This window comes from Nycticebus coucang, chromosome 13 (assembly GCF_027406575.1).
Source record: "Nycticebus coucang isolate mNycCou1 chromosome 13, mNycCou1.pri, whole genome shotgun sequence".
In the NCBI taxonomy this organism is placed as follows: Eukaryota; Metazoa; Chordata; class Mammalia; order Primates; family Lorisidae; genus Nycticebus; species Nycticebus coucang.
In genome coordinates, this window is record NC_069792.1 from 91,398,964 (window position 1) to 91,424,470 (window position 25,507).

The 25,507-nt window shown below is 42.1% G+C and overlaps 1 protein-coding gene across 3 annotated transcripts in view; it reads right to left on the bottom strand.

Moving 5' to 3' along the window:
• ADCY8 (adenylate cyclase 8) overlaps positions 1-25,507 on the bottom strand; it is a 256,006-nt gene that overhangs the window by 15,121 nt on the left and 215,378 nt on the right. For all 3 annotated transcript variants that reach the window (XM_053559439.1, XM_053559441.1, XM_053559440.1), the window contains 3 exons: positions 19,854-19,932; positions 13,128-13,286; positions 1,188-1,334 (listed from right to left, as the gene is read on the bottom strand). In XM_053559439.1, the coding sequence (XP_053415414.1) occupies positions 1,188-1,334; positions 13,128-13,286; positions 19,854-19,932 (385 nt within the window). The remainder of the gene's footprint in view (positions 1-1,187; positions 1,335-13,127; positions 13,287-19,853; positions 19,933-25,507) is intronic.

Sequence of the window (25,507 nt, forward strand, 5' to 3'; positions counted from 1 at the left end):
ACTAACGTGTATTGTATCCTTGAAATTTGCTAAGAGAGTAGATTTTAAATGTTTTCGTGACAAAACAATGGTAAGTATGTGGGGTGATAGCTGTTTTAATTAGCTTGATTACATCATTCCACAACATATAAATATATTAAAGCATCACATGTATGCTATAAATATATACAGTTTTAAAAAAGAAGGACTTCACAGCCCCCAGCAGTTGGATAGAACACGTGGCCAGAGGGAGAGCTCTTTGTTTAGGGTGGGGCAATAGATACTGTTGGTGTTCCCCAACCCCCTCCATGGTATCATCCTCCAGGCATTCCTGTTGGCCATTGATAACTGTGTGGTTGTGTCCACTTTTGGAGAACTGCCCTGGGCTCCTTGCTGGAAATGCCGCGGAGGCTATGCAGCCCCACCAGAGAAGCCCACAACCAACAATGACTGACCAAGACAGGTGTCCGAAAGCCTGGCCCCCTGCCTCAGTGTAAGCAGTGGTGCAGTTTGTGCTCCGAGCTCCCTGGGGATCAGTCTGAGGCTAGACTTCAGTGGAACCCACTTCTTTGCGTGGCTTCTTCCCCCACTGTTTCCTTAATGCGTCACTTGCTTCCCATCTTAGGCCTCAGCAGTTGGATGGGCACTGGTGCCCCTCAGGATGGGGGCGGGGGAGGAGAAAGCCCACTCCTGTCCTGTTTATTAATGGAACTGAAGTGTGGCATGAGTATTTTTTCCCCACATAACATGTTTTTTAGATTCATGGAGCCTAGAAGAGGAAACTGCCACCTGGAATATGTTTATTTTTGTGTTTAGTTCTCTGTCCAAATGCTAACTGATGGTTTTTATCTTTGACACATTAGATGGAGAAACTTCCTAGGATAGAGAAATGTCTCTCTGACACTAGATGCAGTGCCCAAATAGCACTGGCCTCAGATAGGCCTCTGGTCAAGTCTCCTCTTGCCATTTACTAGCTGTGTGACCTAGCCTGCCTGAGGCGTATGTTCCTCATGCTCCAAATAGAGTAACAGTGGCATTTATCTCAGGTGATTGCTGTGGTAATTAAATAAGATAGTATGTGTCTGTGTTTATAACGTAGGTTGGTATTCTCCAAGAGCAAAATATGGTCATTTTTATAATGAATAAAATGACACTATGACAACAATGATGTCCACTTGTCAATGTGAATTTCTGAGGCATAGATTTACCTCATCGAAGTCAGCAATGATCTCATTCAGCAGGCGCAGGCACTCCACCCCCTGGTTGTTCATTTCGGTCTGAGAGTAAAAGTCTGCAAATCCTGGGATAGAGGCAAACATCACCCCGACGGCATCATAGGATTGAGAATACAGCTCCTGGACAGACAGACACAGAGAAGGAGCCAGAAACCATCATTAGAGGTCAGCTTCTGTAGTGACGCTGCCTGCATATACATGTGCGCACATGCACAGGCCCTGTAGAGAGACAGAAAATGGGAAACTGTTATGTCAACACTGTTCAGTCTCAGTGTGTTCAGGTTGCTACAACAAAATACTCCAGACTGGGTTGCTTATAGGGAGGGAGGCTAGGGAGTGCAAGCTCAAGGCACCCCTAGGTGTCTGGTGAGCACTCACCCTCTGGTGGTAGATGATGCCTTCTAGCTATGTCCCTATGTGGTGGAAGCAGGAAGCAGCTCTCTTACATGAGGGCTCCACTTCCTGATCCAATCAACTCCGAAATCCTCACCTCCTAATACCTTGGGGGGTGGGTGGTTAGGATTTCAACATATGAATTTTGGAGGGACACAACCATTCAGTCCATTGCACCATAACCACAGCATCATCACTATAAGAATTGGGACCAGTGAAAAATTTTCCTTCTCCAGCTCAGGCGGGGAGGCCCTTTCTTTGGCCCATTCCTTCATCCTTGGTCAGCTTCTTTTTCTGGTCCCCTTAGTGGCTGATTGAAACCGTCAGCACTCTCCATAACTCAGCTCTCTCCTCTGTTCCTCACAGTGGATGATCCTGTCTCCTACTTCTCTGAGAAAGCTGTGGGTCTCGATGGGGTACCTACTTTCTGTCCCCATCCTCATGCACTTGTCTATATTCATATTCATTTTCCTCTCTCTTGCTTCAACTCCAGACAATGTGTTTTCCTTTCTTCTGATGAGGGTCAACACTTTACCTGAGCTCTCGACCTCCTTGTACCTTGTTCAGCAACTTTCCCCTCAGTGATCATTTTCTTCATTATTTTTTTCTCTTATCCTCCTCTCCCTGTTCCTCCTCATCCTTCAAGCATCTCTTCTAAGAAAAAGAACCACTTGCCCTGAGTTCTACAGGTACTTGTGACTACCACCCAGCCAGTCTCTCTTTTTTTTTTTTTTTTTTTTGTAGAGACAGAGTCTCACTGTACTGCCCTCGAGTAGAGTGCTGTGGCATCACACGGCTCACAGCAACCTCTAACTCTTGGGCTTACGCGATTCTCTTGCCTCAGCCTCCCAAGCAGCTGGGACTACAGGCGCCCGCCACAACGCCCGGCTATCCAGCCAGTCTCTCTTTATCCTTTCCAAACTTCTCACACTAGTTTCCTCCCTGCATGTTCCCACACTCACATGTCAGGCTGGAGTGACAGGAGTTGAGTGTAGGCCAGCCTCAAAGTGGAGGAATCAACACATCCATATCTGTTCCTATCTTAATGGACACCTCTGTTGATTGGTATGTCTGTTGATCATGCCCAAGATCATGTTTTCTATCCATGCTTTGGTGACATGCCTTGTTTTTATCACACCTGGTCCCTTCCAGAATTCCTTTTTTTGGGTGCTTATCTTCTACCTTAAATGTTAGTGATTGCTATGATTCTCTTTTTGACCCACTGGTTATATTTACCTGGTCCATCTCATTCACTCTGAGCCTTCCCAACACTCATGTGCTGGCAGTTTCTAAATTGCTATTGCCAGGGCAGTTTTCATTCCTGGCCTTCAAACTTCCACATCTCATGTTGAGTTGTTCTCACACTCCTCAAATTACAAGTGCTATAAATCTAATGCATCTTCTCTCCAACCATACATGGTTGGAGGTATGCCTGTTCCTTAATCCTCTAACTCATTTGGCAGAACTGGCATTGCCAAGTCATCAAAGTGAAGCTTTCAGAGTCACCTTGGCCCTTTCTTCTCAGGTCCATAGTCAGTCCATTATCAAGTTGTGCTGGGTTTATCAGGCTATTCCTATTTTCCTCCTCTACCGCTAATATGAGAGCCCCCCACTAAGTTTCCTGACTCTAGTCCCTTCCCATTCAAGAGCTTCACTTTGTAGCCAGAGTAATTGATCTTTTAAAGACATAATATTGACCATGCCTCTCTCATTCTTAAAAGCCTCCACTGGTTCACCATTGCCCTCAGGATAAAGCTCAAACCCTGCATCATGACATAACATGAAGATGGCGGCCATCTGTAAACCAGAAAATGGGTCGTCACCAGACACTGAGTCTGGCAGTGGCATGACTGCCACTGGAACTCTCAGCCTCCACCTATCTCTTCAGTCTCATTGCCTACAATTCCTCGTGTTAGACCTTGTGCTCCAGGATATGGAAACATTTGCACTTCTGTGTACATGCTATGGTAGATGCTACAGGCGCCATGCCTGTGTTCCCCCAACTAAGGTTCAGGGCTCAGAACAGGTGTTTCTTGCATTTAGGTTTTCCTCTGGGCACTAAGAGGCCATTTGACCACCTGAGCAGCAGGCTGAAAGCCCTTGGAAATTAATGCTCCTCAGGAGTAGAACTCAGCCAATGACTGGCAGGAAGTGGTGTGTACTACTCAGCTCCTTTACCCCTGGGACAGATAACTTTGAGGTGTGCTTCTCCATCAGTTTCCCAAATCTCCCAGGGATTTAGGAATTAAGCTCTGGTTGCCCACAGAGGTAGCTAGTCTGATAATGCACCATTTGTCAGTTGCCTTCTTTCTTACTCTCCTTCTTACCCATGTTTCCTGGAGCCACTACCAAGTAAATTAGCTGCACTTGAATTCTTGTCTCAAGATTTGCTTCTGGAAGGAACCAAATAAAGACCCAAACTACTCTATTTCACACTTAAATGCTTTTATTCCTACTATTTATCCCTTAGTGGGAAATGTCCTTCCTTCTCTGCAATTAGCCTCCTTTATTAGACTAACTCTTGTTTTCTGCCTTCATTAACCACTTAGAGACCATGTCTCCCATAATCTTCCCAGACTCACAGCTGGGGCCAGGAGTCTGAGCTTGGTGCTCTAACAGTACCCTGAGCAACTCTATAGTATACCCCTCCCCCTTGCATTATTAATGTTTGTTTCTTCCTTTAAGTGTGGATTCTGTAAGTATGAAGACCATATGCCATTCATTTTAGTGCATTCAAATCATAAATCAGTTTTTTTTTTTATTTTTTGATGCCTGCAATACAATGCACAGCCTATACAGATTCTGGTCCAAGGTAAATGCTCAAAACTGTTTTCTGAATTAATGACTCCTTGGCCTTTGAAGAAAACATTAAAGCTTACAAATTACTTTGATAGGAATTCAGCGATTTAATACTTGTAATAATCCTACAAAGTAGCAAGATTATTATCCCCACCTTATGGATATGGAAAATGAGACAGAGAGAAATTAAGTTGTTTGGATCACACAGCTAGAAGTGGAAGAGACAGGGCCCTTTTTTACTCTACACACCTGAGTTTGCCTCCTCCACCTGACATGTCCCAGGTCTGAGACAGAAGGTGCCAGTTGGTCTTGAGCTTTAAGCATGGATGAATCTGCACTGATGCCTTCTCTAGTGCCCCTAAGAGGACAGATAGCTGGAGACTGGGTTGGGCAGTATTGGGTAAAGGGAATGTGGATTCTAAGGTGGTACATTACTTTCAAAATAGGGTCCTGTTCACCTTGACCTTGGACAACATAGCGATGCCACAAAGGACCCTGGCTCTCTGCTGAGTGAGTCAGAGAATCTGTGAGAGGAAATTCACAGGATTATATCCTCCACATGGCTGTGATTTGGGGGAAAAATCTCTGTTAACTCTATTGCCTAAAATATTAGTCTTCTGAGGCTGTCTTAAGAAAGTGCCACTGACTCAGTGGCCTGAGCAACAGAAATCAATTCTCTCACAATTCTGGAGGTTAGAAGTCTGAGACCAAGGTGTCATCAAGGCTGTCTTCCCGCCCATGTTTTCACATGGTTTTCCCTTCTGTTCTAATTTCCTCTTTTCATAGGGACACCGATCATATTGGATTAGGGCCCACCCCAATGACTTCGTTTTAACTCAGTTGCATCTTTGAAGACCCTGTCTGCAAATAGAATCACATTCTGAGGTCCTTGGGGTTAGGACTTCAGCACATAAATTTTGGGAGACACAAGTCAGTCTGTAACACCCATGAGGGCTGTCCAGAAGGTATTCAGCTGTATACTATGAAAAACAGTATTAACAATGGCTGGATACTTTCTAACAGCCTTTGTATATTTCAATATGCATATTACAGGGGTATTTGCGAAACTTGGTAAATGTAGAATGTAAATGTTTTGGCACAGTAACTGAGATAACGCCGGAAAGGCTATGTTAACCACTGTGATAAAAATGTGTCAAATGGTTTATGAAGCGAGTGTATGATGCCCCATGATCATATCAATGTATACAGTTATGATTTAATAAAAAAAAATAGAGAAAAAGAAAAAGAAAATCCCATCCTCGGACATTAATTCCCTTATTTACAGAGTCCTATCCCCTGCACTTTGGCTTATGCTCTGTGATAGAAATACCTTCAAGATATAAAATGGCCAGTTACCAAGGGTTTCTTAAGAGTTATCTGCTTGAGTATTCTAGAGAATCCTAGTCTCTCCCACACACTTTTGCTTAGTTTTGTTTCTTAGTCTTGCCAACATTTGGAACATTCCAGTTGCTTAAATATTAAAACAATGATAATATCAGCTGCTTGCATTGAGCACCATGACACACCAAGCATAATGCAGAACACTGCACGTGCGCCATCTCATTTAATGCCCACAAAACCCCACAAGGCAAGCACAATTAAGAGCCTGTTTTACCTCTGGGGAAACTGAGGCATGCAGAGGTTAAAAATGTTACTGAAGCCCCACAGTTCATATGAGGCAGAGCTGCACTTTATACCCAGATGGTCTGACAACAGAGCCCATGCTGTTGCTAATAATAATAACATTAGTAATGACAGCATGAAAGGAGCTGTCTATTTCTGTGTAGGCACATGGCTAACCTTGGGTGATCCCAAGGGAATAGCTTGACCTCACTGTCCTTACTCTCTTCTTCCCCTCATCTCCTACCCAGAACCTCCCATTGGTGACTCTAAACCAGGTTCCAGAGGGCATGGGAGATCATTGATGTGTCTCATGCAGGTTGACCTTATCATCCAACCCCTAGCAAGGGCACAGCAGGGATGAGAAGGTGGGGGGGGGATTTGGAGGGGCACACGGGAGAACACCAGCTCAAGCTACCCACATCTTTAGATACAGCCCCCTCATTCAACTCACTCCCAACAGCCGCTTTGAGTGTGCTATCTGTTTCTTGCTATTTTGGGCTTAAAGGAGATAAAAAGCATTTTGTAAACTAGGGAGGGAATGATGAATATAGAAAAGCTATTATTGTTTCATTGTCATCTTGTTCTGGTAGTGCAGGCTTGGACTTTGTAGAGGAGTTTGAACATACAATTGCTCCTCCTCCCTCATGCCCATATGCCAGTGTAAAGACTTTGATCTCCTTTTTGCCCAGGAATCTCCTTAACGTGCCCAGGCCTTTTGGATTCTGGTCCTATGCTTCTTATACCATGTTAAGCCCCTCTCTGTACACGAGAAACAATGTCTGAGACTTGTTGACCTCATTAGTATCCTTCCACATCATTCAGGTCTCTGATCAAATGTCACTTTCATGATCCCTGCTATGGTCTGAATGTGTCCCCCAGAATTCATATGTTGAAACTTAATTGCCAGTGATAGTACTAAGAGGTGGACCTCCAGAGGTGATTAAGTAGTGAGGGCAGAGCTCTCATGTATGGGACAGGGCCTTATAAAAGACTTTGAAGGAGTAAGTTCCTTTTTTCCCACTCTTCCACCATCTGAACACACAGCATTCAAAGTGTCCTCTTAAAAGCAGGGATCAGGGTCTTCACCAGGCACTGAACCTGCCAGTACCTTGATCTTGAACTTCCCAGTCTCCAGAACTGTAAGGAAATAAATTTTCCACTCTCAAACATTTGTTGTAGTGGCACAAATGGACTGAGATGGCAGTATAGATGTCCTTTCAATGCTCTGTTCCTGGGTGGTCCAACCTTTTATCCCCCACTGCACATTGGAAGAGTAAGAGTTGTCTTGGGCCACACATAAATACACAAACACTAATGAGGATAGAAAGGTCTGTGTGTACTTTTCATGATATCTGACATCACAGATAAACAAAGAACATCCTCACAAATCATACAAATCAGCATGGGACCCTATTCCATTATTCCTGCTTGTTCTATTTTCATAACATTTATCACTATCTGATGTTATACATTTATTTATCTGGTTTACTGCCTGCATTCCCATGAAAATACATGTTTTAGAAGAACAAGGACTTTGTCATTTTTCTCACTGTGTTTTAACTCTGATATCTAGAAAAATACCTGGCACATGGTTGGCCTTCAATAAATACTTGCTGTATGAATAGGTGAAGGAAGGGGTGGGTGGTGGCGCTGTGACTGGGAAGGAGTAGAAAAAATAATGATGGCTCACATTTTCTTGAAAATAATAGGTAACAATCAGTGCGGACTCAAAATATGTTAAGTACCACTGAAGTGGTTTATGCACAATAAGTCATGTAAATGTTGCAACAAATTGCATTAATTTGGGAAGTATTCTTCTTCTCTCTTTGTACATAACAAGAAAAATGAAGAAAATGGGGTCCAAAAAGGATTATCACTTGATCATAGGCATGAAGGTAGTAAGAGGAGGAGCCAGAAGTAAGCCTACAGCACTGGACTTTCCAGCACATCTGTACTTTATACACCTTTCTATACTGCCTTGCATAGCACTGTGTTAGGCATGTAATGTGTTCTTACCCAATTTAGCTTCCACCCCAACTCAGCAAGGTCATTTTTATTTCCTCCATTAATCAAGTGAAGAAGTAGATTCAAAGAGGTCTGGTAACCTGCTCTAGGTCACACAGCTATTTAGAGGCATATGTATACTCCGTGGGCTCTCCAGCACCTGGGACAGCTGCCCTGTTAGTATCCTTTCAAGAACTCTTCACAAAGCCCTGATGAGACAGTGGGTTTCCTGGGACTCAGCCCTAGTCTGCTGGACAATGATTGACTACCCAGGCCTGGACCCTCAGCTGGCTTTATCTACAAGAAAGTAGCTGCCCAGGGAGGTGAGCACTATTCTAAGCACAAAGCCCAGCAGAACAGCAGAAGCTGTCAGAACCTTTGTGTGGGTGACACAGCTGGGACAGCTTTGGGTGGGATGTTTTTGTGGGTGAGGGCCTGTCCATCGACCTGTGTTTGGATGGCCTGAGTCACTGTTCATCCACTGCTCCCCTCCTCTGCATGCACTTACAGTGAGGTGGAGGAAGAGAACTCTTGGGCTTTGGTCTTACCTGGGTTTGAATTTGAGCTTGCTAGCTTTGTGACCTTAGGCAGGTTTTTTTCCTTCTCTGAGCTTCATTTTCTTCATGTAGGATATGCGGATAATAATTCTTACCTCCTTATTACACATGGAATAAAACTCAAGGTCCTTCAATGCCCTTCAAGACGTGTCCCTTTGTACCTGGGATACTTCTGCTCTGACCTCCATCTTTTCCATAATACGCTGGGGTCCTTGTGGTCTTTCCACTCTCTGTTCTCAGCAAATATTCTGCAGTATCTCACCTCTATTCCGTCGATCATTTAGGTCTCTCTGCCTGGAATGCTTTCCCTCTATTTCCTTGCCTAACATCTGGGGCCTAGGAGGGGGGTATAATTAGAGGTATATTAGAGGGAGGTGTATTACATACACACGGGGAACTCAGGCTCAGAGAAGTTAACTAACTTGCCCCAAATCACATAGTTAGTAAATGGCAGAGTTGAGATTTCAACACAGGTCCCTTTAACTTAAAAGCTTGGATTTTTCCCACTGGATCACATGGCCTCCTCGGAGAGCCTTAAAGAGGGGTTAGAATTCAAGAAGGTAGAGTAAAGAGAGGCTGAGCTTGCAGCAACGATGCCAGTGGTGGCTTCAAGCAAGGCTCTGGCTGTATTGGCCTAGGACATAATACTCAAGTTACATGTAAGAAGTCATTTGGCTTTGTCAGCTGAAACTTGTGTGTTCTGTTCCTAGAGTACAGCCTATGGAATCATTTTCTAAAGAGGGAGGCTCATGTTGATGCAAACAAGTATGTCGGAGTCTGTGTACACCAAGTGACTCTTCTAGGTCAGCTGAAGGTCGGCCATAAATGTACTGCCACCCCAGGGATAGAGCCCATGGAAGATACCCTGGCAGGCAGGAAAAGACAGTGCCTTGGGCACTACTGTGGCCCCATGAAACTTGCAGATGTCCTCAATAAGATTTCAGAGGTTTCTATTCATATTTGTAGCAAGAGAAGCTAAAAATGCCTGTGCCTCTCACAGCAGGAGGGCATGAAATTGAGAGTTCACACAGGCTGCCGCAGTCCTGCCCTGCCCTGCCCCCCTTCACATGTTGTATGCCTCCATGCTGCTCTCTGACCTACACATGCATGCACACAGATGCACACGCATGCGCGCGCGTGCACACACACACACACACACACACACTCTGGTTTTGCCCAACTCTAGGGGCACTGTGGGTAGCTGCATTGTAAGGGGATATTGGTGTTTCTGAAAATTGAGGGACAGGATTGTAAGTGTAGCATTGCATAAAGAAAGTGAGGTATGTCACAAACCCAAGTTTCCTCAGCAATAATGGGGAGCTGGCAACTCTCCTCTTGAGGTGTGAATGAAATGAAAGATAATTTTCATCAATTACCTATCTCAGTATCTGGCATGCAGCAGGTGTCCAATAAATGGCATTTCATCATGATGTTAACATTCTCGAGGTAATATAACCATGTTCAGTGTCTAATCCTCATTGAGTGCGAACTGCTTAAATGTTTGTAAAATCTCAAATAATCCTGATGACTTTTTATTGGAAATGTCTTATACTATGTTTAAGGCTGAGGCTGCCCTTTATTCTGTTCAGTGGGGGCCTGGCTTGACTGACAGTGGATGACCTGGAGTCTTGGCATGTATCTCCAGTTGGTTTCCTTCCTTCCAGGATGAAATTGTTTTAGTGTCTTGTTTGAAAAGCAGATTTTCTCTCATTTCTTTTTGGATTTTATTTTTGAGGTCTCATTCCTTCCATCTGGTAGTCACGGATGATGCACATTGACTCTCTGCTTCTGTGGCTATGTCAAGAAGCTCTTGTAACAAAGCCACTGACCTTAGGGACCTTGAGGATACTAGACCTGAATCCAACTCTGGGAAACCCCATCTGTTTGCTCACTCCCTTGGCCTTTCTTCCACTTGTCTTTTCTGTATGACTTGGATGGAAAATGGACCCGCAGCTCTCTCCCAGTTATGCCTCTAGAGTTCTAAGGCAAAGGTCACAAACCCAAATGTCTCCAGGGGCCCTACAGATAACATAAGCATCAGAGTTTAGATGGGTAACTTGGAGAGCCTGTTCTATGCCTACAGGCATCACATTTATAAGTTAAATAAGCCAACCAACGAACTAACCATGTCTAAGCCAATTGGCTTACTGGAAAGATTTGTCTTAGGTCTTCCAGTTTGTAACATTTGTTCTGAGGGTTTTTCACCCCTTGATTAGCTTGGTTTGAAAATCTAATATTGGCAGGGCTGTGTAAGGGCCACTTCCCAGAAAATTCATGTTGCCTCTGTGGCATCCTTTTCAAGGGATCAGCCCTCCCCACTTGATGCTCCAGCAAGTGATCTCACTACTCCAGTCCATCCACAAACCTTTCATGAGCAGGAGCTACAGGCAGGCACACCATGCCCAAAGGACCAGTAGTGACCAAGGACAATGTGGTCCCTGCCCTGCTGATCTCACAGTCTTATGGGGACTAGATAGTATGGTGGCTCTATCTTTGTAACGCTCCTCCTGACACAAAACCCAGAGATGTCTTCTGTGGGCCTGTCCATGGTCCTAGGTGGTCCCTCAGAGTAAGGCCAAGGCCTCTCCTGTGATAATGCCCCTTTAGGTGTTCAAAGGCACCTTTATTTCCCTCTTGAGTTACTTTCCCTTGGAGTTTGGAGGGTGAGCCAAATTGTTTGAATTTTTTCCTTTCTTACCACCTGAATCTGCTTAATTATCCTGTCCCCCTAAAGATATCTGGAGCCATTTCCTTCTCTGTGTCTCTATCACCACTGTCCTAGGCCTCATCACTGGGGTCATACATGGGTTATTTCAGGGCATCCAACCTGGTCTGGTCTTGTAGCCCTCCTATAAACTCTCTATCAGCAGCTGATCAACTAGGTTATGCTTAAAACTTTCCAAAGGCTCCCATTCCATGTAACACTGTGCCCAAACCTGACCATGGCCCATTAGACCTGACCACCATGCTCTGGCCAGGAGTTCTCTCCATATCATTTGCCATAATAGTTTTCATTTTTTTTGCATTTTTTGGCCAGGGCTCGGTTTGAACCCGCCACTGCCAGCATATGGGGCCAGCGCCCTACTCCTTTGAGCCACAGGTGCTGAATAGCATCCCCCTAATGCTAATGTTCACCTGGACTACCAGAATGACTTTATTTGGAGACAGAGATTTGCAGATGTAATTAAGTTAAGATGAGGTCATACTGGATGAGGATGGGCCCTAAATATGACTGGTATCCTTAAAAGAAGAAGACAAGACCCACATTCTTTAAATAAGGGCCATGTGAAGCCACAAGATTAGGGATTAATGTGGACACAGCCAAGGAACACTTGAGGCTACCAGAAGCTGCAAGAGGAAAGGAGGGATTCTTCCCTAGACCCCCCAGAGGGAGCAGGAGCCTGGCACCTCAGTTTCAGAATTCTGGATTGTGGATTCCCTTCCCTGAGTGACTCTTTAAGCATAATATAATAAGAAAAAATAATTTTAAGTGAAAAGAGCATTTTTGAGTATCTGCTATAACTAGGCAATGTTCTAAGAATATACCTATCTATGTAGATCTAGATGTAGGTATTTATCTCTATATATGGATATATACACACATACTTATACACACTATATATATATATATATATATATACACAACATGTATTGTTATTTTTAATTGTGGTAAATATATATATCATACTATTTGCCATCTTAACCACTTTATATGTGTAGTTTCATGGTATTAAGTACATACACATTGTTGGGGAACCATCTTTACCACCCATCTTTAGACTCTTTTCATCTTGTAAAACTGAAATTCTGTACCCATGAAAAAATGACACCTTCTTTCTCCTCTTCCCTCAGGACCTGCCAACCCACCATTCCACTTTCTATCTCTATGAAATCAACTACTCTAAGTGCTTTATATAAATGGAAACATACAATATTTGCACTTTTGTGATTGACTTATTTCACTTGGCATAATGTGTTCAAAGTTCATCCTTGTTGCAGAACATGTATGAATTCTCTTCCTTTTTAAGGCTGAATAAGATTCCACTGTATGTGTATACCACATTTTGCTTATTCATTCATCAGTGGACATCTGGGTTGCTTCTCCCTTTTGGCTATTGTAAATAATGCTGCTAGATGTATAAATATATTTTTGAGATCCTTCTTTCAGTTCTTTTTGGTATACACCAAGAAGTGGAACTGATGGAGACATGTATATTTAAATACTTTACATACATATTTATGTATATATTTTAAATACATGTACATACATATGAAACTTTAAAATTCCAATTTGGTTTCACAGTGGAGACCTTATTATACCCATCTTACAGGGGAGCTAACTGAGGCTGGGGAGGCCATGTGTGAATTTCATAGTGTTGGGCAGTTTGGGCTGCCAGGCACCACATGGTGGGTACAGTCTTCATTCTCATGTACCATGAGAGGAGAATGGAATTCTCCCAGACTCTGGGGTCTATGTGGACAACCATACACAGCCCACCCCTACCACCCTCCTGCTGGCTAGACTAGCCTGGCTCACCTCATTGTCTCGATCTTTCTCCAGGAAATGACGGGCCACGTGACTGGGCAGGATATTCCGGAGCATGTTCTCATTGTGTTCCCTCAGCTCCTTCATCTCGTTGATCTCCTCTTTGGCTTGTACTCGCCAGAGGAAGTCCAGGCGGGCTGTGTACTCTAGCTGAAGTGCACGGCAGAGAAAGAGAAGAAAGAGAAGAAACAGGTGAACTCTGAGGTATGGGCTTTAGGCACACACGTCTAGGAGGTGAGGAAGGCTTCTTTGGAATTCTCCACTAATGAAATACAGCCGTATCTAGATATTATGGGAGGCATTTTGTTTGAAGCCAAGTGACCAGAAGGAATGCAGCAGATCTCATGGAGATGCAGGGCCTGCTCTTCCTGGCATTACTGTGACTGTGAGTTTATAATTGTTTGTGTGATTATCTGTGTGTCCTCTCCTGGACAGTCAGTGTTATAAGTTTTACATTACACCCTTACTGTTACGAACTGGATACTCATCTCCCCACCCCCTATTTATATGTTGAAGGTTTAACCCCTCATGTGGTGGTTTTGGAGATTTATATGTTGAAGGTTTAACCCCTCATGTGGTGGTTTTGGAGATTTATATGTTGAAGGTTTAACCCCTCATGTGATGGTTTTGGCTCTTTGGGAGATAATTAGGGGTAGATGAGCTCATGAGGACCACGCATGCTGTGATTACTGTTCTTATAAGAAGAGACACGAGACAGCTTGTTTTTTCTCTCTCCACGTGCACATACCAAGAACAGGCCATGTGGAGACACAGCAAGAAGGAAAATATATGAAGGCCAGGAAGAGAGCCCTCATCAGAAACCAAACCTGGTGGGCCTTGATCTTGGACCTTTTAGCCTCTAGAATTGTGAGAAAATAAATTTCTGTTGTTTAAGCCACCTAGTCTGTGGTGTTTTGTCATGTATGGCAGCCTGAGCCTGCTAATACACTCACTATGCAGTAACATGTGTGGCTCAGGGCAGGTACTCAATCACTATCTGTTGGCTCAACAAGTGAGTTATACATAAGTTATAAAGAACTACCTGCTTCCCCGAGAATAAGACATCCTCCGAAAATAAGACCTACTTACAGGAAAGATAAGACATCCCCTGAAAATAAGACCTAGCGCATCTTTGGGAGCACACCTTAAAATAAGACACTGTCTTGTTTTCAGGGAAACAGGGTAGCTAATACTTAGGAGATGTTTATTATGTGCCAGGCACTGTTCCAGGCAATATACATATATTAGATCCTTTAATAATCCACATAACAGCTCTAATAGCTGTATTATTATCAATGCATATTTTATAGATGAGGAAATGAAAGCAAACACGGTTAAGAACTTGACCAAGATCACACTCCAGTTAGCAGTGATGCGAAGATTTGAACTTAATTCCAGAATTGAACTTCATAGTCTGAATTCTTAACAAATGAACCAACACTGAGAGAACTATGTCTTTTTATACAACGATTTAATGAAGCATTCTGGGAGGGAAATACCCTGAGGATAAACAGAGCTCACAAAGCATGTCAAAACTGTTTATAATAGTCATCTTGTAGGTGGGAATATTTATATTATTATTCTTTCACTATTATATGTGAATCATAAGGGAAAGCGATTGAGTAATTATATTGATTTTATTTAAACTGGAATTTCTTGGGACAGGAAAAAGGAAGTACAGATATAAGATTGATGAAATTAAGCCCAAGGCCTATTGTCCTCAGTGTGAAATGGAAGTATCACACTATGAACTCATGATATATATATCATTTGCTAGCTCTACCCACTGAAATCAAGTCCTAGAGACGACAACAACCGACTAGCAATGAGCATTCCCAGGGTCCAGACTGGTTTCTAAATATCAATTCCTACAAAAATAATCCCCAGTCTTTCCGTAGGTGGCTGACGTTTGGGGCAGAAAATGTGTGAGTCTGGAATATTTTCTCTTTTGAGACAGGGTCTCTATCGCCCTGGCTAGAGTGCAGTGGCATCAGCATAACACATTGCAACCTCGAACTCCTGGCCTCAAGTGATCCTTCTGCCTTGATCTCTCCAGTAGCTGGAACTGCAGGTGTATACCACCATGTCTGGCTAATAGAACATTTTTTTATGTCAGAAATGAGGAATTTATCAAAGATCATGGTTAAGTTAAAAGGACATGAAATATCACTTGAATAGGCTCTCACTTGTCAAATATATGGCAACTGGAGCTTTATTAATTGCAATAGATGGAACCAATATATTAAAATGCATAAATTCATAATGACACTTTAAAAACAAAGCTTTTTCTCCCTCTGGATTGAAGAGCATCAAGTTTTGATTTGCCAAGTTGCAGCATAGTATTCTTTTCCAAACAAAGTCTCCCTCCACCCCCTTAAAATGTACTTTTGGTTGAAGCATGAGATGATTTTTCATCTTTCTCTTGTTGAAGTGCCCTCATCTAATTGAATTCAACTCAGAAACATGAGTAGAGAATCTGAAGGCTGCTGTTGACTTAGTAAGCATTTTCCAGTTATAAGACAAAAACACAATTCGCCTTTTGGTGACTGCAGGTAACTGTACCTAAGACATGTCTATGAAAAGATGATCTAGTTCAAGTGCAGTACAATCTCTTGGCAAAGCAAGTCTCATGAAGGTACGCGCCACATATTATCAAGCTGCCACAAAAACAAAGCTTTCCTTCTCAGTTTACTTAAAATCTATTGCCCCTACCGTACGCTCTATGCTGGGCATGTGAAGATGTGTGGAACTCAGTCCCTGCTTTTGATTTACCCATAGCTGAATGGTGACAGGAGGACACCAAAAGGAAGGAGATCATTTCAATACAGGGGGGCCAGTGCAGATGGAGAGAAAAGCGAAGCATGCGAAAGACATAGACATTGATATTTTAAAAGTAAAAATTCTTCAGCATTTGCTCAAGAAATGTCAGCTGAATAGGAAGTGCACTCTCCTTCTTATTTTCATCCAACCATTAAGGAACAGCAGTATGAAAAGAGCACTAGAGAAACTAACAGGTACATGTATGTTGCTCATACATTTTGTCAAGGTACCCACCTAGTTTTATCTCAAGCTGAAAGCTTTTGCCTTTGACCAGATACTGTTCTAAGTGTTTAAATATGTATGTAAGCTCATTTAATCTTACCACTCAACAAAGTAGGTTCTTTATTATGTCTAGTTCACAGGTGAGGGCGTGGAGGCACAGTAAGGTGAAGTCTATTTCCCAAGGTCTCACAAACAGAGGCTGGCTTTGGTCCCAGGGCATTTGACTAAAAACCATGACTTTTTTTTTTTTTGGCTGGGGCTGTGTTTGAACCCACCACCTCCAGTATATGGGGCTGGTGCCCTACTCCTTTGAGCCACAGGTGCTGCCCAAAGCCGTGACTCTTAAAACTTATAATATACATACATGATCTCATTCTCTCAGGTCAAAAGTTCTCCACCTTTTGATAGATAACTATTATTCTTTTCACTTTACGGGTAAAGAAATGATAGCTCTGGGAGATTGACTCCTCCAGGCTCCTCCTTTTCAGGATGGAGTTTCTGGGACTCAACAAGAATATTTGGTGCCAAGGCCTGGGTCTTTCATTCTAAGCCATATAATTCCAGGTGTCTCTTTATCAGACTTGGATGTAAGTAACTGGAGAGATGACCTTATTAGTCTTTGTCCCCATGTGGAAGTGTGGCTCTCTCTTCTACAAATGGAGATACCATGGCAAAGCCCAAACCTCCAGGGCTGAGAGTGAATCTGGCACGAGATGAGAGGCACTTCTCCAATGTTCAGAACACTCACCTGTCTTGGAGGAGGGAGTGTCTGGCGTATGGCTTCCACATATGTACAAAAGGAAATTTCCCAATTATTTGGGTACCTCTATCACTCTGGAGATGGATAATTACACATGTTCCCTTTGGACATTTGTGCATACCCGGCATTAATGGGCATTATTCAGCCTTATTAAAAATAGAAGGCCTCTGAGTCATGCAGGGAAATTGGTAGAAGCAGTTAGCAAGCCCAGGAGTGGGCAGGCTTGATCCAGGAGGAACAGGGCCCAGAAGGGTGCTATAGATAGAAGACACCTAAAGTGATGCAATCCTGCAGAGTGCTGCCCCTGTCACAGGGAGGCCTGGGTAAAGGCAGGACGTAGTCTGCAGCTAGAAGTTAGAGCATTTGGATTTCTGTTTCACGCTGGCTTTTCTTACTGACTTTGTGACTTCAGGGGACTTGAATTTCTTCTCCTGCCTTGGAATTAGATAGATAACAATACTTGCCCGGTGTGTGTCATGGGCTTATTTTTAATGTCCAATATTAATTGGACATTTATTGGACAAGCTAATAGTTGTTGAGCACTTACTATATATGTACCTATTGGAATAAGTTATGTTCGCTAATATCATAGTAACCCTATGAAGTAGAATCTGTTACTGTGACACCTGTTTAACAGGTAAGGAAACCGTGACTCAGAAAGTTAAGTAACCTGCTGAAGGTCACATAACTACTAAGTGGCAGAGTTGGGGTTTCAATACTCCCTGCTCAATTCCAAAGCCTATGTGTGCACTGCTACAGTTATGGGATATGGTTCTGTAATTTCGAAGCCTTTGAGTATTAGAAATAGAAGGTAAAAATATCAGGTGTCACTTAATCCCAACAGCACAGATCTTTACTAATCACTTAATATACTCTTACTTTACACATAGTCTTAGTACAATTAGGTTGTCTACTTTCCCAGGACTAATAGAAAACAGAATACATTGAATGAAATGTTAGAAGTGTACCACTTTGAGGAAAGGGGCATGGATAAGGCACAAAGTGATTCCTTAAGATGACAAAGGAGACATAAATACCCTTATGAAAGTTCGGGACCTTCACCCTGAACTTGTTTTTTCATCTGTTTCTGGTGTTTTCTCATTTGTCAGTTTAAGCCTGTGTGACAGAATGAGCATAACTTCTTTCATATGATGGCCCCTCTGAGTCTGTCTCCATAGCCTTCAAATGGATTGTGATTTGCATGTCAGACTGAAGAGTTCTGTCCTATAAATGGAAGCCATCAAGACATAGAGGACAAGACCTCAATTCTCACAGATAAACAGAAAATCCTAAAGACAGGTTTCTTAAAATAACTATATTTAGACATTGAGCTTATTGTTTCATCAGAAATTCAGACAAAATGTAAGAATACGTCAAGGTCACAATGCAGAATTGAATGCCCTGGGTGACTGTTGGTGTGCAGACATCTTTGTTCGAGGGAAGTAGAGAGTGTGGGCTTTGAAGACAGAACTGGATTTTAATTCTAGTTCTCTCATGTACTAGCTGAACAGTCTTGTTTTCATCACCTGTACAACTGGAATGATCATAACTCCCATTATTCCAGATTTTAGGTGAGATTAAATGAGATAAAAGAGGGAAAGTACTAGGCATGTAGTAGGAACTCAAGAAATGTCAACTCTTCCCTATTTCCTTCACTTGCCAATTTTTTTATATACCAAGTTCAGTTTTTCCGTTGACTACATTTTGCCATCCTTTATTACAAATAACTATATATATAGTTATATGTATACACAAATAACTGTATTACAAATAAAACTATATATATTCCTGAAGGTTTTGGCTGTTCTGTTTCATCCCTGTTTGCATTACCTCCCTGTTTCCATGGTGACTTTGAGTGATATGTTTCTATTTCTGCTCTGGCTGACAGTCTTCTTGTTTTGATTTCCTCCTTTTCTAGTTATGCCTTTTGAAGTGCACACAGACCCAAGAAAGATAGACTGGGATCCAGACCAGATGGGTGGATGGGTGAGGCTGGCAGGCACTGGTTTCTAAGAGGGAGTTAAAATCTCCCCAGGTGATGAACTTCATGGATTGGAGTCTACCTGAAGATGTCCTACTGGTTTGAGAGCAGGGTAGGCCTCTTGGGTGAAGCCTATCATGATGCTCCCAACCAGAATAATCTCCTTTCCCCAACTTCTGGACAAATATGCTCCATATATAGGAGTCTTGCATTAGAGCCAAATTTTCTCCAGAAAACTGGACCAGGGATGGGGTTCTGTACAGTAATGCCCACAGTGACCTTTCCAGACCCTGGTAAAGAGTAGTGCTCAGAGACAGTGGAATCAATATGGCAGGCATTTTATCTAATTAAGACAAATCAATAATGAAGGTTTTCCCGCATACTTTCAAGCCACCACACAAATGATTCTTCAAAACAGACCTATTTAGGTATTAATACTTTATTTTAGCATTTAGGAAACTGAGGCTCAAGGAGACAAATATTAGACCAAGCCATGCACTGCTGAGAGTAAGAGTGGGGATTGGAACTCAGGCTCAGCTGACTCTCAGACCTGAACTTTTACCTAATACAGAACACATTTTCCATAGTTATAATTTTATCCAGGCAACAGAATTGGAAGGGATCCCAGTTTGCCCCAGGCAGAAATCAAAGGCTTTTTTTTCTTTCTTTTTTTTTTTTTAATTAGGACAATAATCTCTTTGAAAGAGATGTACCTAGAGGGCATTAAAACCACATTGTTGGCCAAGTCATCTTCTCCAGCCTAGTTTTTCATTAAGTGGTCTTTATTAGGAATTGATTCATTAAAAACAACCACTTCCTGCAAGCAGCTAATTTTCACTGGCTGCAAAGAACAACGAAAACTCTTTTGGCCAGTTTTATGGCAGCAGGAAATAACCAGCTACCTGGGAGCAGTTAGAGCAAAATGTCAGATTACCTGCTGTCCGTGGTAGAATACAGCAAGGAGGAACATGGCCATCAGCAGCAGTGATGCCTCCTTGGTCCCCAGGAAATCTCTGTTGGAAGAGTAAAGGCAAAATGATGCTGTGGTTACTAATATCCTTGGAGACTCACTAGTAAACTGAGGCTCAGAAAGGAGTGATGCAAAATGAAGGAAACAAATATTTTTTGAGCACCCACTACACAATAGTGGCTGTTATGAGGGTTTGCACATCAGCTAATTTAGAAACCAGTTGAACCCTAAAGGTTACCTAAGACATACCCCATATAAGTGGTCCTGGAGTAGGTGGACTCACATTGATAGTAATGTCTTGTACTTGAATAGCCTTTATACTTTCTCATCATAAAACCCATGTGAAGACAACTATTCCCCTACTTTTGAAGATATCCTGTTTAAGAGACTGGTGTGTGTGTGTGTGTGTGTGTGTGTGTATAAATGTTTGCTATATGACAATCTCTTTTTTTCTTTAAAAATAATTTATTACATATGAAATATAATATGGGCAATTGTGATACAATAAGTAACAAAATCAACTTACAAACATATTTTTGGTACTATAATTTTATATAATATAAAAGGCTCTATGAATGTGATATTTTAATCGATCATTAGATTTTTTAGTCTTATTATTTCTACAATTTCATTTGTTCAGGTCATAATACTTCTAGAAATGTAAGACTTTAACTTAAAAAAAAATTTCAGGTTAATATGAAGGTACATATGATTAGGTTACGTTGTTTGCCTTTGTAAGGTAAAATTCGAGTTGTAGTTGAGTGCCTCGCCCAGGAAGTATGCTATATACCCCCACATTCTACTTGTTAGGTGGGAACTTACTGAGCTATGTGGCAGTCTTTAGGTGCTTTGATGCTTAGATTCTCCTATTAATTCTATGAGTCAAACACTGTTTTAATTCTTATATTAGTTCTTTTAATCTTTATATCAATTCTATAATTGGGGACTGTTGCTCTCGTCATTTTAATTCTTACATCTTTTGATAAACCCTTTGTTTTCTTTATGCCATCTCTTCCTGGATGAACCTTCAACCATCAAAGCTCTGTCTCTGTGAGGGCATAAGCTGGGGTGTTCCTGACCTGGGCTGTCCTGGGTGCTCCAGTAGACTAAGCTGAAAGGCAGCTAATGATGGTCAGTGGTAAGGATAATGCTGACATTACCTTCAGCCTTTAAAGGAATTCAGAAGAAAGCCGGGAAATCCCTTGTTTCATTCTGAATGCTTTCTCCCTTTCACTTTGGCCCAGCTTGAAAATTTTCTCAGTACAAGCTGGGCCAGAAGTCAGAGGGTGGGAGGAAGCAACATTGGACTTAGAATGCAGACAGGGATAACATCGAAATAAACTGTCCACTCAACAGGCTTTCACTGGCTAATGATGAAAACCCAAAATGAAAATACACAAGCACAAGTCATCTTTATGGATGTCATGACTGGCCTCACGTCACCAGTGTTCTACTTCCCCCAGGTTCTTCTACCTCAAGTGATGCCCTCTTATCCATTTACCCAGGTACTTGAGCCCAAAGCAAAAGCAAACCTGGGATTCAGTCCTCATTGCCCTCAAACCTGCTCCCCACATCATTAAAATATACCTCCAGTCTGTCCACTTCTCTCTGTCCTCCTCCATCATCTGAGTAGAAGTACCATGATTTCCAACAGCCTCCTGGCATGACTCTCTACAACCTATTTTTCTTAAATAGTTGCCAGAATGTTTTTATCATGTCACTCCCTTGTTTAGTCACCTTCCAAACACAGGCACAGCTCTGCTCAGAACTTACTCAGAAGTAACTCAGATGGGGCTCAGGGACACAATGGAGACATTGTGGATGAGACGCGGCATCCAGAAGGAGGAGTAGAGTGGGCATCAGGATAGCTGCACCAAGGCAATCTCAAGTTTTCTTTTTCTGTTCTTACTGGGTGCCAGCAGGAGGGGCCCAGGGCTCAGGGAAATGAGGGCCTGATGCCAGCTGCCAAAGCCAGCTATTCATCCAGCGTTATGCTAGAAGACCTTCCCAGCTTATGCTTGGCCAGGCTAGACCAGCTCACCAGGAGAGAACAGGGACTTAAGAATGGAAGGGTACATGCTCTAATTGTGCATACGGGGACCAAGAGGACCAAAGAACACTGGGGCTGGAGAAAGATTCAGATTTGTGAATTCTTAGTCCCATCTGCTTTTCCTTGGAGATAAGATGCTAATAATAGATGAAACTCGTTATTATGTTTCTGTAGCCTCAGAGAAACACATAATTATTGGGCATCTACTGTGTGCCAGGCACAGGCAGGGATGTACAGATGAAGAAGGCACATTGTTTTTGCCCTCAAAACATTCCAGTAAGAGAAAGAATGAAATATACAGATAATTTTATAATATAATACAATCCATGGAAAGGATACTTCCTTGTTGCCATGGGAATACATGGGGAAAAAAAAAAAGTAACCCAAGCTGGGTGTTGAGGAAAGACTCAAGAGCTGAATTTTAAAGGGTGACAAGACTTCAGGAGGAAAAGGTGGGAGAGTTCTATGGGTATGAGACATATATTTTGCTTAGCTAGCTGGTTTGCAGGTCTCTAGTGCAGGGAGGATAAGTAAATGTCATGCCTCATGTTTGGTACCACATGCAGACTGCACGGGGGAGTGTGCACGGGTCTATCGGAGCTGTCCACTTGAGTGCTGAAGCGAAGAGGGGTGGACTGTGAACTGCATCTTGTTAGCCTTGCATTTTAGGGACAAGATTCATTTAACCATTCACCCACTCATTCATTCACAGTCACCATCATGCTTGTTTTGGGGGGTTGGGCATACTCCAGTGCCACCTTTTCGTTCCTTCCTGTCATTTAATTATCTACCCCCTGAAGTCTGTCAACCTCTGAAAATAAGATTAAAGGCATGAGCTTTGGATTCATGCAGACCCAGATTCCAAGCTCCGCTCTGCTGTGGCCCAGTTGTTTGACTTTGGAAAAGTCATTTAATATCTCTGAGCCTGAGTTTGTTCACCTGTAAATAACTCTAATACCATTTACCTCTATAACTGTGAGGATTAGCAGAGGGAATTGTGGCAACATGCTTGGCACAGCGCCTGGTCATGTTTCTCTCGCCACCTGTTAAGGACTCAGCTCGTAACCTTGCTCATGGTGTTAGCACTTTAAAAAAATTACTCGTTCATATTGCTTAGTCTGAATGAGAGGCATTCCATGTTTAGCTCCTTTTCATGAGTTCATTCCAAACTCCTGCTCTGCCTGGTACTTTCAATATCTTTTTGTGATGCAGAAGACTTTGTTTTTTAAAGCCTGGCAATTTATCATTTGAAACACATTTTCAAGAGAAAACATAAATACCTCTTGAATCATTTTCAAAGCAGTGATTGACCAAAAATAGAAAGATGACTAGACCAAACTTGGAAGAAAAAGTAGAAGAAAATTATGAACAATCTTTGTGTCTTAAACTGTGTTTCACATGGAAAAAAATAGCCTGAGAAGAGACTGCAGAATATGCATAGTAAGGCAGCCAGGCTGAGGAACATACAAAAAGAATTGTGGTTTGAATTTGGAAGGTATTTTTTTTTTTGGTAGCTTTTATGATTCTTTAAAGAACTTCCGAAGAGAGCCAAGTGGCTCAAATTTGTACTGTATTATAATACTTTGTTTAATAGTGCATGCCAGGGACTTAAAACCAGGACATTTTGAATTGAGTCATTTATATTAATAAAATCACTGAATTAATGTTACCATCTCCCTATGCTAATAGAAAAGAACATTGTTAAGAGAAAACACATGCAGAATAATGTAATTCTCAGGGCTATAACAATCTTTAGAGATCATATTACCTGATCTACTATAAAAATGAATATTTATTTATTTTTTTGTTTTTGTGGTTTTTGGCTGGGGCTGGGCTTGAACCCACCACCTCTGGCATATGGGGCCGGCGCCCTACTCCGTGAGCCACAGGTGCCACCCAAAAAAGGAATATTTAATGTGAGGGTTGCTCATCATAGGAATATGTATGCTAATTATAGTGAATTTGGAAACCAATATAAATTCACAAATAAGAAAATTAAAATTGTCTACAAGCCCGATACCTAGAGAAAATAATGTTTAAAGTTTTGGAGTCAACTAAATGTCATTTCCTTTTCTCTCATGCAAAAAATAGTTTAAAAATTTAGGTGTGTATGGTTCATACTGTTTTGCAAGCTACTTTTGCATTTAGCATAAATTATCAAAATATTCTATGTAATTAAATACTTTACAATGTACATTTGGTAGATCTATTTTATTCCATATTATTTGTACCATCCCTAATATAATATCCTTGAAAGCCTTTTATTTTTCAGGTAGGAGACCGAGACCCAGAGTCACACAGTTCATTTGTGTTGCAGCTAGGAAGAGAACTTACATCTCACTCACCAAATTCAGAGCTTTCCCCCTTGTGCATTCAACTTCCAATTTTTAATTTAGTTTTTCGTCCCCATTCACCTCCATGAAACCCATAATAAACTATCCAGTTTGAATTTACCTTTCATCCTGTTGTCATCCTAATGACTGCATTTGTTAAGTGCAAATGTTATGCTATACTTGTAATAACCACATTACATGTACTGCCTTGCGGAGGTGTGGGAGGTAGGTAGGCTGACTTCTTCACAAGCCCCTCTGACTCAGGTAAATCATGCAGATGGGCCATCCCTAAACCCCCATCATCAAGACCACCCAAAGAGGAAGGGGAGCCTGGAGATGCCTTAGTCAGAGCAATGTCTGTATGGCAACCCCTGTGTGAGGAGTCAGCAGCTTAGGTGGGCAGAGACCTTTGAAGTCCAGATCAGCAGTTTAGATTAGAGAAGTTAGACAGAAGAACTTGTTCTCCCCACTATTTTGTTTCCTATACATTATTTGGCCATTACAGATCTTCTAGTACCTTATGTTCTTGTTTATTCAACCATTGCTCTTTACTTTCCTGGGGGTAAGTGTTCTGCTTTTCATTTTTAGCTTTAATTGCCCCAGTTGCATTCTTGCATGAGCACATTTATGTTTGGAGCACACTAAAAGACCCCTGAGAAGGCTGAGCAAGTGCTGCACTGTCTCGAGCTTCCGGCAGGCAGGAAAGCCTGTGTTTGCCTCTCAAAGCATGTAGGCTTTTATGCACTGTTTGTGTGAAAGTCTTCTCCTTTCTTCAATGCCATCTCCCCTGTCAGCCACTGTCCCAGGTTGGCATCCTCAAGAACCCCAACACTGCCTGCTTTAATTGTCATATCAACAATTAAGATACTACTATTCCTGTTTTAGAAAAGAAAAAACTGAGACTGAGATGCTAAGTGATTTACTCAATTCACAGAGCCAGTGAATGATGAAGACTAAACATCAGTACATATCTCAGTGATGTTTTTCAGTAGCTGCAATGTCTTCTTAAATGTACCTCATTATAATTGCTTGCCATTAAGCTCCTAAAGCTGTGGTCCCCAAACCCCAAGTTGCAGACTGGTACTCTTCTGTGGCCTGTTAGGAACAGGGCCTCACAGCATCACTGCCTGAGCTCTGCTTCCTTTCCCATTCCACCTACCCTCTGCCATGAACCATGGAAAAACTGTTTTTCATGATACTTACTCCCTAGGGCCAAAAAGGTTCTGGTCTGTGGC